At 50.2% G+C, this 12,094-nt stretch overlaps 2 protein-coding genes across 3 annotated transcripts in view; one reads left to right on the top strand and one right to left on the bottom strand.

Annotated features, from left to right (window-relative positions):
* The window catches only part of IFT140 (intraflagellar transport 140), a 96,030-nt gene that overhangs the window by 58,050 nt on the left and 25,886 nt on the right, over positions 1–12,094 (top strand). The window lies entirely within an intron of this gene.
* The window catches only part of TMEM204 (transmembrane protein 204), a 29,230-nt gene that overhangs the window by 8,595 nt on the left and 8,541 nt on the right, over positions 1–12,094 (bottom strand). For both annotated transcript variants that reach the window (XM_084764214.1, XM_084764213.1), the window contains exon 2: positions 8,238–8,393. In XM_084764214.1, the coding sequence (XP_084620340.1) occupies positions 8,238–8,393 (156 nt within the window). The remainder of the gene's footprint in view (positions 1–8,237; positions 8,394–12,094) is intronic.

Here is a 12,094-nt window from a genome sequence, read left to right as displayed (position 1 = left end):
GGACCCTCCGCACAGGGAGCTGGGTGTACCAAGGCCAGCCCAGGGACATGTGTCCTGCAGAGAGGATCTAACACACTGAAACAGGAATAGCTGTTAGCATCCTGACGCTCCTGCAGTTGGCTGCCATCCAAGGCCTGCCCTGAGCCAACAGATGAGACATTATAGACTAAGATATGTGATAGGAAGAAATCACCCCTTTGTTCAGTGTCATCAATAAAAAACAAATGAAAACCTATGAAAGCAGAGACATGTAGCCCCGCGAGTCCCTGTCTCTTGTGAGAAGGCACCTGGAGTCAGCCGGCTCAGCAGATTGCACTGCAGACACTATTCTGAAATCAGGTTAGTGTCTGCTTGTGGGACCTCCATGCTTAGGAGAGGTCTGGACCAGTAAGCTGAGGCTGGCATCTAGCTTCGAGTTCCTACTTTCATTACCCCTAAGTTGAGGCTCCCTTTCTCCTCGGTGTCCTCTCCCCTGAAGACTTCTCTCCCTGAGACTCTCAGTGATGTAACCTGCCTGTCCAGAAACCTACCAAAGGGAAGTGCTTCAGCGAGCACTCTGTTCTGCACATGGGATCAGTTCCATCTCTATGAAGTCCTGTTGCCAAAGCAAACAGCCCTTTCCTGTGCACTGGCCAGCGGAGGGCGGTGTGAATTCCAGCACAGTGGAGAGCGTCCCTTTCCTCTCTTTCTTCCTTCCTGCCCTTTTCCTGGGGCCTAAGCTTCTGTCACAAGGTCTTCCTTTTGGAATGACTATCAAACATACACACAGGTGGCATCAGAGGAAAGACACTGGGGCTGACCTCTGGTGCTCCTCTGCAATTGAGTAAGCAAAGTCCCTGTGTCCTAGAGGGAACATGGCTGGCTTCTAATTAGCATACTGACAAAGGGACAGTTGCAGACATTGCTAGCATTGCATGTCCAGCGTGTATATGCAACGAAGGAACATAAGCAGCCAGGTCTCTACCTCTGTCATCACTAGACTTGAATCCCTTGTGTTAAGACCCATCACTTCATGACCTGAGCCTGATTGGGTTTTGTCTAAATGGCTCTTTCTAGTAGGAGGATCTGGGGCATTGAGGAGCAAAGAATCATGTTCTTTTAAAGCTGCCAGGTGGCTCAGTTGAGGAAGGAAGAAGGGGAGGAAAGATGAGGAATGACTAGGATGCAGAGCAGTACTGGAGGACCAGATAAAGAAGACAGAAAAGGAAATTATCCGGAACAAGGAAAGTCGAATCAAAAGATACTTTGTCAGAGGGCTTGGTGGTGCACGCCTGCAATCCCAGCACTCAGGGAGGCAGAGGCAGGTGGATCTCTGTGAGTTCAAGACCAGCCTGGTCTACAAAGTGAGTCCAGGACAACCAGGACTACACAGAGAAACCCTGTCTCAGAAAACAAAACAAAAACAAAAAGACACTGTTTCAGTTAGTGTTTACTACCCTCAGCAAAACCAGCAGCATCAGCCTCAGGAATGCTTAGAAGCCCCGAAAGCCACTAAAAGAAGAAACTATACAGTTACCAGGAAAGGATGAAGGGAACCATTGAGGGGTTGGGGTTTGTTGTTGGAGGGGGTTCATTTGTTTGTTTTGAGACAGAGTCTTAATTATGTAGCCCCGGCTACAGAACTTGCTCTGTAGACCAGGCTGGCTTCTAACTCAAACAGCTCTGCCCACCTCTGCTTCCCAAATGCTGGCATTAAAGGTGTGTGCCACCACACCTTGCCTCCGGCAGTTTTTGACCAGGTTCAGAACTGGCTGAGCCAAGAGATAAAGAACGAATCAGAGCCCAGTGTTGAAAGTGGTCTTGGGGATGCTAACCTCTGTAGGCTAAAAAGTGCGTGAGAGGAACACACCTGGTCAATGGGCTTTGGAAGGCTGAGCTGCAGAAGTCAAATGCAGGGAGTCCCAGTGCAGGCTCACCAACTTCAGAGAAACAGAGCTGTGTTGCATAAGACCTGGGCTTGTTGCTAAGCTTTCATAAGCAGAGACTTACTCAGCAAGTGTGATGGAGCTGCAGGCAGTCCAGCTCTCTGGAGGGAGCACAGGCACACTGTGAGTTTGAAGCCAACCTAAGCTCCATAGCAAACTGAAAAGAAACCTAAACTTTTTTATACAGGAGACTGTCTCAAAAAGCCAAAGACCGAAGTTGGGTGTGGTGATGCGTGCTTGTAGGAACCACTTAGTATATAGGGGCAGGAAGAAATCCAGTTTGAAAACAGCCTGGACTGTATAGTGAGTTCCAGGCCATCAAGAACTATATGGAGAGCTCTAGGCCAGCCTGGGCCCCCTGATGTGACTCCATCTCAAAACACATGAAGTGAAAAAAAAAATTGTTTACCTTTTATTTAATGGCTGAACATATGACTCAGTAGTAAAGTGTTTGTCTGACATGCACAAAGCCCTGGGCTCAGTTGCAGAACACACACACACATACATACCTGCATGCATACATGTTGGAGAAGAGAAAGGCTTAGATTCTACCATGAAGGCATCTCTGAATAAAGTTATTAACTTAGACAACCCACTTTTCCCCTGGATGTTCCTAAGCACCAGGAAGTCAAATTGGTGCTATATGCCATGTTTTTATCCTTTTTTGCTATATACTGCCAGTGTGCTAAGAGATGTGGAAATAAGTTATATAAGCTATAATGGTAATAGGTGTAGAAGAGGAGCTGTTAATTCAGAATTACACATTCACTGTCATTTCTGAGTCCTCCAGCTCCCATCTCTCTGGCTCCCAGAACAAATTGTAGAACTTTCTGAGCCTGGCATTCCATAGGGAAGATGCCCTAAGCCCTTTCATGTGTCAGAAGGACCGACCACACAGGAATAACTAAGGAGCTAGTGATGACCTCACGGGCTTGACCCCGGGAGTAGCGCCCTCACAGTGGACTCCTTAGGCAACACGGCTCTAAGGAAGACAGAGGAGCAGCCCTTTGGATGTACAACTTGACCCTGTTACAGAGTTCTATGTCAGCCAGGAGCGGGGTGGCTCACACCTGTAATCCTAACACCCAGGGAGGCAGAAGCAGGCAGATCTCTGTGAGTTCAAGGCTAGAGTGGTCTACAAAATGAGTCCAGGACAGCCAAGGCTACACAGAGAACCTTCCCCCCAAAAAAAACCTTTACATCACCACTAAGTCATGGTCCCCCCCCCCCCAACCAGGAATCTTATCTTCAGAACCAGCTTAGTGAGGCCTGGACCATGCCTTTGTGAATGCTAGAGGAATCAGTCAGCAGGGAGGCCATGCCAGAGACATGCAGACTTGACTGATTCCTACAGGATAGCTCACCCACCCAGAGTGTACAGCAGGGGAGCCCAGGTTCACACTCAAGGACACAGAGAATAGACATTGGAGATGGTGTCTCCTCAGTGTGGATATCACCACAGGGCTTTAGGGGTCAGAGGCAGTACTGGTGACATCCAAAGACAGTCCACCTATGGATCAGCGGGTCGTGTGTCCCACCTCATATTCCGATGGCATAGGTGGAGGGATTCAAAGAAGGACTTGGTAGTGGGCAGAGCCAGGTGTGGAGCCAAGTGGCCTGTGCTAGAGCCAACACAATATCTGGCACAAGCCTGAAGAATTTGGAAGTCCTCAAAAGCCACACAGAGCCCACCCCAGCTCCTTTCCCTGCCCCCGGTGCTGCATAGTGCCAGTGAAGAGCCAGAGGCCACACACGCGGCGCGCATGCATTCCCCACAGACCACTTGTGCTTGTATACTCAGTGCTACTTTCCCTCCTCTGCCCATGCCACACTGTGAGTTCCAGGCTAGCCTGAGCTACATGTCAAAGGAAAAAGGGGGCTGCAGGTATAGCTCAGTGTAAAGTGCTTGCTAGCACGTGGGAAACCTCAGTTCAGTACCCAGTACCATTAAAAAAAAAAATCAAGCCACAGAGCTACAGAAGATGCAGCAAAGAGAAGAGAAATAAAGAGCAGAGGAAATACAAATGGGCACACAGAGCAGGAGCAGACACTATGTCCAGCGCCTTCAGCTGCGTGGGCTTCTATAGAGAGGCCAAAAGACAGCACTAAGACCAGTCACTTGGAGCCAAATGCTCAGGACCCTGGCATGCCCAGCTTCTCATTACAGACTCTTGCTCCTGGGGACATGGGTGCACCAGTGCTGTGCGCACTGCCGAGAGGGTTCCGCATGCGGAGTCTTCATGGGCTGACAGGCAGCTGATCATTACGCTAGCAGGCCTTGAGTGGGAGACAGTGGGAGACCCTGCCATTTTTTAAAAAGATTTATTTATTATATATACAGTGCTCTGCCTATATGTACACCTAGCAGGCCAGAAGAGGGCATCAAATCACATTATAGATGGTTGTGAGCCACCATGTGGTTGCTGGGAATTGAACTCAGGACCTTTGGAAGGCTCTTAACCTCTGAGCCATCTCTCCAGCCCCAACCCTGGCTTGTTTGTTTGTTTGTTTGTTTGTTTGTTTGTTTCTCGAGACAGGATCTCTGTGTTAGCCTTGGCTGTCCTGGACTCGCTTTGTAGACCAGGCTGGCTTCGAACTCATAGTGATCCACCTGCCTCTGCCTCCCGAGTGCTGGGATTAAAGGTGTGTGCCACCACGCCTGGCAACCCTGGCATTTTTAAATCTATGCTGTGCTACTATTGCATAAAGCCAAGAAATGGGAAATGAGAAAAGAAAGTGGAAAGAGCGAGACAGCCATGTGGAACTGCCTGGCAATAGCAGATACTGTCAGAACCACCTCCCGTCCTTGTCTCCTCAAGACTTCAGTGAGCACTTCTCTTTGCTGAACTCTGTATCTTAGGACCTGCCTCCCTGACAGGCACATAGCATTGCTGCCATCACAGGGAAAAGTGTGGAATTTGAGTGCGCAGACAGTGTTGAGGGCACACGGAATAAGGGTCATGAAGGAATTTTTCAGGCTTCCAGATAAAACAAAATTAGACTTGAAATATCCTTGGCAGACACTGGAATGCCTTTGCATGCAGTGAGTTGAATATATAAGGGTAAAAACCACCCAAGATTGCTGACAGCCCATGAACAGAGCAGCATGCACGGCTGTCCTTGGTGTGTTGCTGAGCAAGGGTCACTCAGAGCTGCAGTTCTTGTAAGGGGGAGGGACAGTCCCTTTACTAACCCAGGGTTGTGCTGAACATGGTACTGGTGCCCAGAGATGTAGAGAGAACAGCAAGTGAGAGCACAGGAGAACGGGGAGTCCACCGGTGGCTCTGTCGCTTCTGCTGGTTTCCAGGGTCTCGCAGCCTCCTCAGTCTGTTCCACTTTCTTTCCTCTTTTCATTAGCATCTTCGTTCCCCCTGCCCACCCACCTCGCCCCAGCACTGGGTTCGCTTGACAACAGGTAATAGCAGGCGTTTCCTCGTCCTGTGACAGGACATCCTGGCGCCCCACAGTCTCTCCCTGGCTTTAAAACAGACCCAAGCACAGGAAAAAACCCAGCTCTAAAATTAGCAGTGTGATAGAAGAAAGGCACATAGCTGCTCTCTGTACTGTTTGTCAATGAAACGAGTCTAAACAGGCCAAATGCATTTCCTTTTTGGGCAAAACAGACCGGTCGGGGGTGATAGTCAGATGCCGAGGGGACAAGGCAGCCGGGAGGCAGGAGAGGCTACCCAAACTGCCCCGGGGGCCGCCGCCCTCATTGCTCTGGCTTTTTCCGCTGGCCTCCAGCTGTTGGGGAGTTTTTGGACAGAGATGGTCTAACCTTTCCAGAGGTTGTGCTGGCCTCGAAGTATTTAAAGCAGAAGTGTACCAATCCAGCACCCTTCAGGAGGCCCTTGGTACGCTCCCTCCAAGACTGCCAAAGACAACTGGGTTTCAATGAATGGAAGTTTTCCTTGTTCTGATTTTTCTTCAATGAGTATTTGGAAGCAACACTATTTTCTCATAAAACAGATGCTTTGCAGGAAACCACTGTCCATTCTGCCATGAGACCCACAGAAGGTCTAAATGACCCCGAGTGAGAGTCTCTAGGATGTTAATGTAAGAAAGGCGACCTTCAGGTCGATTACTGCACTGGAAGTAGTTACTTACACAGTCAAGAACTATTAGGAAGAAAAATAAACAATGAAAGAACTATTGTTCTTTCTTTCTTTCCCCTTTTTTTTTTTTGGTCACTAAGATGTCATGTTATTTTTTCGGAGGGAGATGGTTCAGACACGGTCTCACCATGTAACTCTGGCAGGCCTGGGAGGCACTGTATAAACCAGGCTGGCCTTGAACTCAGAGAGATCTGCCCACCTTTGGCTCCAGAGTGTTGAGATTAAAGATGTGCGTTCCTAAGTGTGGGGGGTTTTGATTGTTTGGGGTTTTTTGTTTGTTTGTTTGCTTGCTTGCTTGCTTTTTTTTTTTTTTTTTTTTTTAATTTTTTATTTTTTTGATACAGGGTTTCTCAGTGTAGCCTTGGGTATCCTGGAATTCATTCTGTAGACCAGGCTAGCCTTGAACTTACAGAGATACCTGCCTCTGCCTCCCAAGTGCTGATATTAAAAGAATGCACCACCACCACCCGCTACGCCCAGCTATATGGTATATTTGTAAAACTCTACTTTTTCTGTGATGTTTTCAAAATCTTCCATTTCATTCTTAAGGATGGACTCAGCTAGTAGAGGCCCTCACTTCAGTGGGAAGAATTGTTTTATGTGTCTGATCAGTAGAGGGCAAAGTGAGAAACTTTTCTAAACATGCCCCTGTTGTATGTTCAGTGGAGAAGTTGGGAAGAGGGCAGGGCTGACCTCAGTCACATCTGCATGGCTCACCTCAGCGTTTCTCACATCCAGAGGGAGTCACAGAAATGACCGTGCATTGCAGCTGGGTAAACTGCAGCTGCCTCATTGACTGGCTCACCGTCTCACTGGTAGAGCCAGGATACACTTGCAGCTCCCCTGCCACTGAGCCCTGGGTCTCTGCACAAGATTTCACAGTCTTCCCCAACCCCCTCCCCCACTGCCTCCTTCCCCCCCCCTTCCTGCCTCCCACTGGCTACAGGGAAGTGACTTTCCCAGGGCCATTCCGCCACTCTATTCTTAGCACTCAGGGTAGCAGGGCTTCCTGACTCCCACCAGGCGTTCTCTAGCACATAAATACTGGTCAGCCCCATTCTGGAAACTGTTTCTCAAGAAAGATAAAGGCCCAGGATCTATTATTCCTAGAATGATTCACTTCAGACTTCCTGCCGTTTCCCCTGTCAGGACTGTGCACTGCTCACAGGGATGGCTGGCGTTCTAGGCCTAAAAGGAAATGTCGACCAAGTGTGTCCCACAGCCCCACTCCTGTACCTGTGGGCCCTTCACTTCTGTCTGCAGACCACATAGCTGACGACCTGAGTGAGCTGCAGGAGGCTTGAACTCCACCCAGTTGGGATCCTAACCGTTCTTAACCCACAGGATGGAAGAGTGGAGCCCTTGGTCAGACAGCCGCCATGACTCCTACCTCCAGCCTAAATCTTCCACAACCCTGTGGATCATTTCTGGTGGTGACACCATTCTTATTCTTTAAAAACAGCAAATTTTCAGCCAGGCATGATGGCACATGACTTTAATCCCAGCACTCAGGAGACACAGATGGGTAGATTGCTGTGGTTTAAGACCAGCTGGGGCTGTCTCAAAGCAAACAAACAAACAAAAATAACAAACAGCAAATTTGCTCCCATCATACCTGCTCTTGCACATGGTATCCTCAGATCACTAGGTAGGTGGGTGGCCGCCTGATCCAGTGCTCAGAGCCAGCTCTGCTCTCTGATGACCCAGTGTCATGCAAGGCCAGGTTGTGGTCTGCATCTGTGTTACAGCCAGGATAGGAGCAGTGCATGCATGCATGGGTAGGCATATGCTGTGCACTCGGGGTGCGTATAACATGCTTACATGAACTTCTCACTGGTCATGAGCAAGGATTTGTGCTGAGCTCAGGTCAGGCCAAGGGAAGCCTCACTTAGACAAAGCCCGGCCTTCCGTTGTGGTTATTAGCTGAGTGGTTGGGACCGGGCTGGGGCTGTCCCCCGCCTCTGCCCAGCAGAAGCCAGCCGCTTCAAATTGGCATTGGGATCACACTGACATACAGAAGGGCAGATGTGGTACAGATTCCATAGACTTGGAAAAGCAGAGCAACCTCACTTCAGTATGTTAGAACCACCATTAAGACAGAAATGGGCCACCCGAGATCCCAGAGTGCGCTCCCTCCATCATAGCAAAAGGACCCAGCAGGTCTGCCGGCTTCATTCTGCCCGCCCTGGGTACTTACTTGCCAGCTGGAATGCAGCAGCCATTGCCTCCTCCCAGCACTGGGACTCTGGTGACATCAGGGGCAGGCCTGTCAGCCCAAGGACGAAGGTGAAATGACCCACGGCAAGTGCGGCTGTGGCCACCAGGTTGCAAGCACGCATCATGTCAAACTGTACTGTGGGCCGAAAGGAGGGAAGGCAGGTGGTCAGTACGGTGGGCCACTTAGGGAGAGCCAAGGCAGGCTGGCCACCCGCACCTTCAGTGATAGCCACTTCCTTCCAGGCCTCCATTGGACATTTGAAAAGACAATACAGACAGCTAGTGTCTTCTCTGAACAGAACTCTAAGCAAGCACCTTCCCTGCTCTGTGAAGTCCTTTCACTGTCCGCTGAAGGATCTCCTAGCATGTCTGCAGTGGTCACATCCCACCTACACTGGAACACTGCTCTGTGATGTGGTCTTTGTGTGTGTGGTGTATGTATGTGCATACACGCGGTGCTGGGGGCAGGGGTAGGCCTTGCTTACGTGTGTGTGCACACGGATTGCTCTCTGCCTTAGTTTTTGAAATAGGGTCTTACTGCTTCTGTGTCTCGTCATTTGGGCTAGGCTGGCTGCCCACTGAACCCCTGGGATCCTCCCATCCCTGCCTTTGTCAGTGCTGGGGTTACAGGAACATACCACTTCACACAGGTTTAATGCAAGGGCCATAGATCTTACACAGCAAACAGTTAACTCACTGAGCCATCTCCCCATCCCCTGGTTTGGGTCTTGATAAGACAAATGTTCCTTTTTCTCAGGTTCTGTGTTGAAGCTAGAAGGAAAGTCCAGCTGGCAGTGGAGGGCCTCTGGCTCAGTAATGGACCCCACGGGTCCTTAGCTCCTCTTCCCGTTTAGCTGTTCAGATACCCAAGAACTCGACATTGGTTTTTATTTTGGTTTGGGCTTTTTGCTTGTTTTGTTTCATTTTGGGGTTTTGTTTTGTTTTGTTTGTTAGAGGCAGGATCTCTCAACATAGCCCTGGCTGACTTAGGACTCACTACGTAGACCAGGCTAGCCTCAAACTCAGAGATCCGCCTGCCTCTGCCTCCTGGGTGCTAGGATTAAAGGCATGAGCCACCACACCTGGTTTGAAACTCAGTTTCGTTACCTTTCCCTCTTGTGGGCAAAAGATTTGAGCCTGTAACACTTAGAGACTTCACCTGGCCTCTACCAGCAAGGACAGAGCAGGGACCAGACTTGAGTCCGCTGAGCCCAGGCTTCATCCACTTATTTCCGAGATCCCATGTTCTTCACTCTGCCAGCAGCCAGAGTGCTGCCCTATCTTTGTGCCTGCCTCCCTGGCTTTTTTTTTTTTTTCCGAGACAGGGTTTCTCTGTGTAACAGCTCTGGCTGTTGTGGAACTCGCTCTGTAGTCCAGGCTGGTCTCGAACTCAGATCCACCTGCCTCCCAAGTGCTGGGATTAAAGGTGTGCGCCGCCTGGCTGGCGCCTCCCTGTCTTTTGTTCTCTGCCCTACGCCCTCACTTCAGGAGATGGTCAAGGCAGAGTGCGGTCGGTAAACAGTAGGGAGAGCATCTGGCCCAGATTCGTGTCCCCCGCCACCACCAAAGCCCATTCTGTGAGATGGCAGTACACCAGCATGCTCACATGTACAGGCCGGGTTGCTCCCAGATCAAGAGACCGATCAGTGGAGACCGCTGGGCACCAGGGGACGTGCTCAGGAGGAGCAGCATGCTGCAGCCCAGCCTCATATTCCCATGGCTTGTGGTCCAGCAGTAGTTAGGGAGTTCTCCTCACAAACTTGTTGCAGATGAGTCAGGGCTCAGCTCAAAGCAGACCTTGAAGACTAGAGGTGCTACCCTCCCCAAGTGTGAAAGACTGATTATCAGAAGTGGCTTACGACAGATGTTATCACGGGAAACACACGAACTGAACATGGAAGCGCTTAACATTCCAGGATCCTTGAGGAGCCTGTGCTGCAGGGTTACTGTTGTACCGTCTTCCTCTGTGGGCCAGGAAGGCACAGAGGCTGGCCGTCTCATGTATGGGATAAGTAGACTCTTTTGTGTGAGCCAGGAAGTAAGAGACCTACAGATCTTCTCTCCCATTTGTCACAAAACACTGAGAGGCAACCCATGGGAGAGGAGACTGCTTCACCTCAGAGGGTCTTTCAGATAGCCACAAGAAGGTTGAACCATTACTGCCAATGTTGACAGTTCTGTTTGGTTTGAGCTAAGTGTTTATTGAAATGTGATACAGACTTACAAAGTAGCTCAAAGCTCTCAGGCTCAGTGTCTGCCTTTCCTCCCCTCTCACGTGGCTTCTGTATCTGGGCACATGATGGACACCTCACTGTCCCTGCGCCATCCAACCTATTCCCCAAGCCCCACCCTCCCAGGTCCCTCTCACTACACACAAAGGCAGATTCTCAAGTCCCCCGTTTGCCCTCTTCTAATGGCCTGACCTAATAGGTGACTATCTAGAGTAAGGTAAGGCCTGTGAGAACACATAGGCCTGGAGGTTAGACGTTAGAGCCCTGGGAAGTCTCATCCAAATGGCCAGAGTCCTCTGTGTACTGCTCTGCTCCTGGAGACTGACCGTGTCCAGCGGTCAACCTCCATACAGGTGAAGGGTAAATGTCATGGGCAACCCTGGATGAGAATTAGCTTCTCTGTGTGTTGTGTCAGTAAGCGTGTGGAATGGTGCCAAGAACTTAGGTAAAACCACTCCATTCTGGCAACCATGAAGTGAAGTCCCTTTCCCTTCAGTCCTTTCTCAGACCATTATGGCAGTTTGAGACAAGTCATCTTGTCACATGAACTGAGCACAGACTTGCCCTTGGGGTGCTGTGCCATGTGGCTGCCACCTCTGCCCAGACCCCTGTGTGCCCCACCCCATCAACATGCTGGATAGTGTCTCACTCCTTACAGGGTCATGTTTATATTTAGGCCGTGGAGTCACAGAGTCATCCAGGGGTTTTGTGCCACTTCCTGCCACCAAGGGTCAGCTTGTCCTGCCCAGTCTATTTCAAGCTGCTTCCTCTGCAGCTCCTGTCATTCAGAACTTGAGGGCCCCTTCTAGATCCCAGGCTTTTCCAAAGTTGCCCCCTCCATTCTGAGGGTAGCACAAGCGGATTTAAATCCAGTGAACTGAGCCGGGCTAGGTGGTGCACGCCTGTAATCCCAGCCCTCGGGAGGCAGAGGCAGGCAGATCTCTGTGAGTTTGGGGCTAGCCTGGTCTACAAAGTGAGTCCAGGACAGCCAAAGCTAAACAGAGAAACCCTGTCTGGAAAAAAAAAAACCCCAGTGATCCTTGCATACCGACTGCATATGTGAAGAGGTCTGTGGATGTACAAGATTTTAAGCTTACTGGACAATCCAGGCTGCCCATGTGTCTGGTGACGCACCAGATTGAGATGCTGCTAGATCAACAGCAGTCGCCACTGCCTGGACCCTTCCTGCCCGGTTGGGCACTCAGAGCAGAGCACACAGCCTCCAGCGGGCCCTTCTTCTGCTGATTGAAAATGTATGTCCTTTAGCCCTTAGTTACACCAACCCAAACGCAGATCACCACAGACCCTAACACGGCTGCTTTAGAGGGGCTGAGGAAGGGCCTGGCAAGGTCAGCAGCTGAAAGCACTTGCCATGCAAGCCTCATGACCTGAGTTTGACCCCCCGGAACCCACATAAGGTAGAGGAGGAGAACCAACTCACAAAAGTTGACCTCAAATCTCCACACGTGCAACATGGTATACATGTGTCCGCTTACATGCATGTGTGTGCATGCTGATAAAAAATAAGTCTAAAACATTTAATAGAGGGACAAGACTTGAACTACGGTCTGGCAACACTTAAGACTCCTGGTAGGAAACGGTCACG

This window comes from Acomys minous, assembly GCF_964271855.1.
Source record: "Acomys minous genome assembly, chromosome: 16".
In the NCBI taxonomy this organism is placed as follows: Eukaryota; Metazoa; Chordata; class Mammalia; order Rodentia; family Muridae; genus Acomys; species Acomys minous.
Note: the sequence above shows the minus strand (reverse complement) of the source record. Positions and strands in the feature narration are given on the sequence as shown.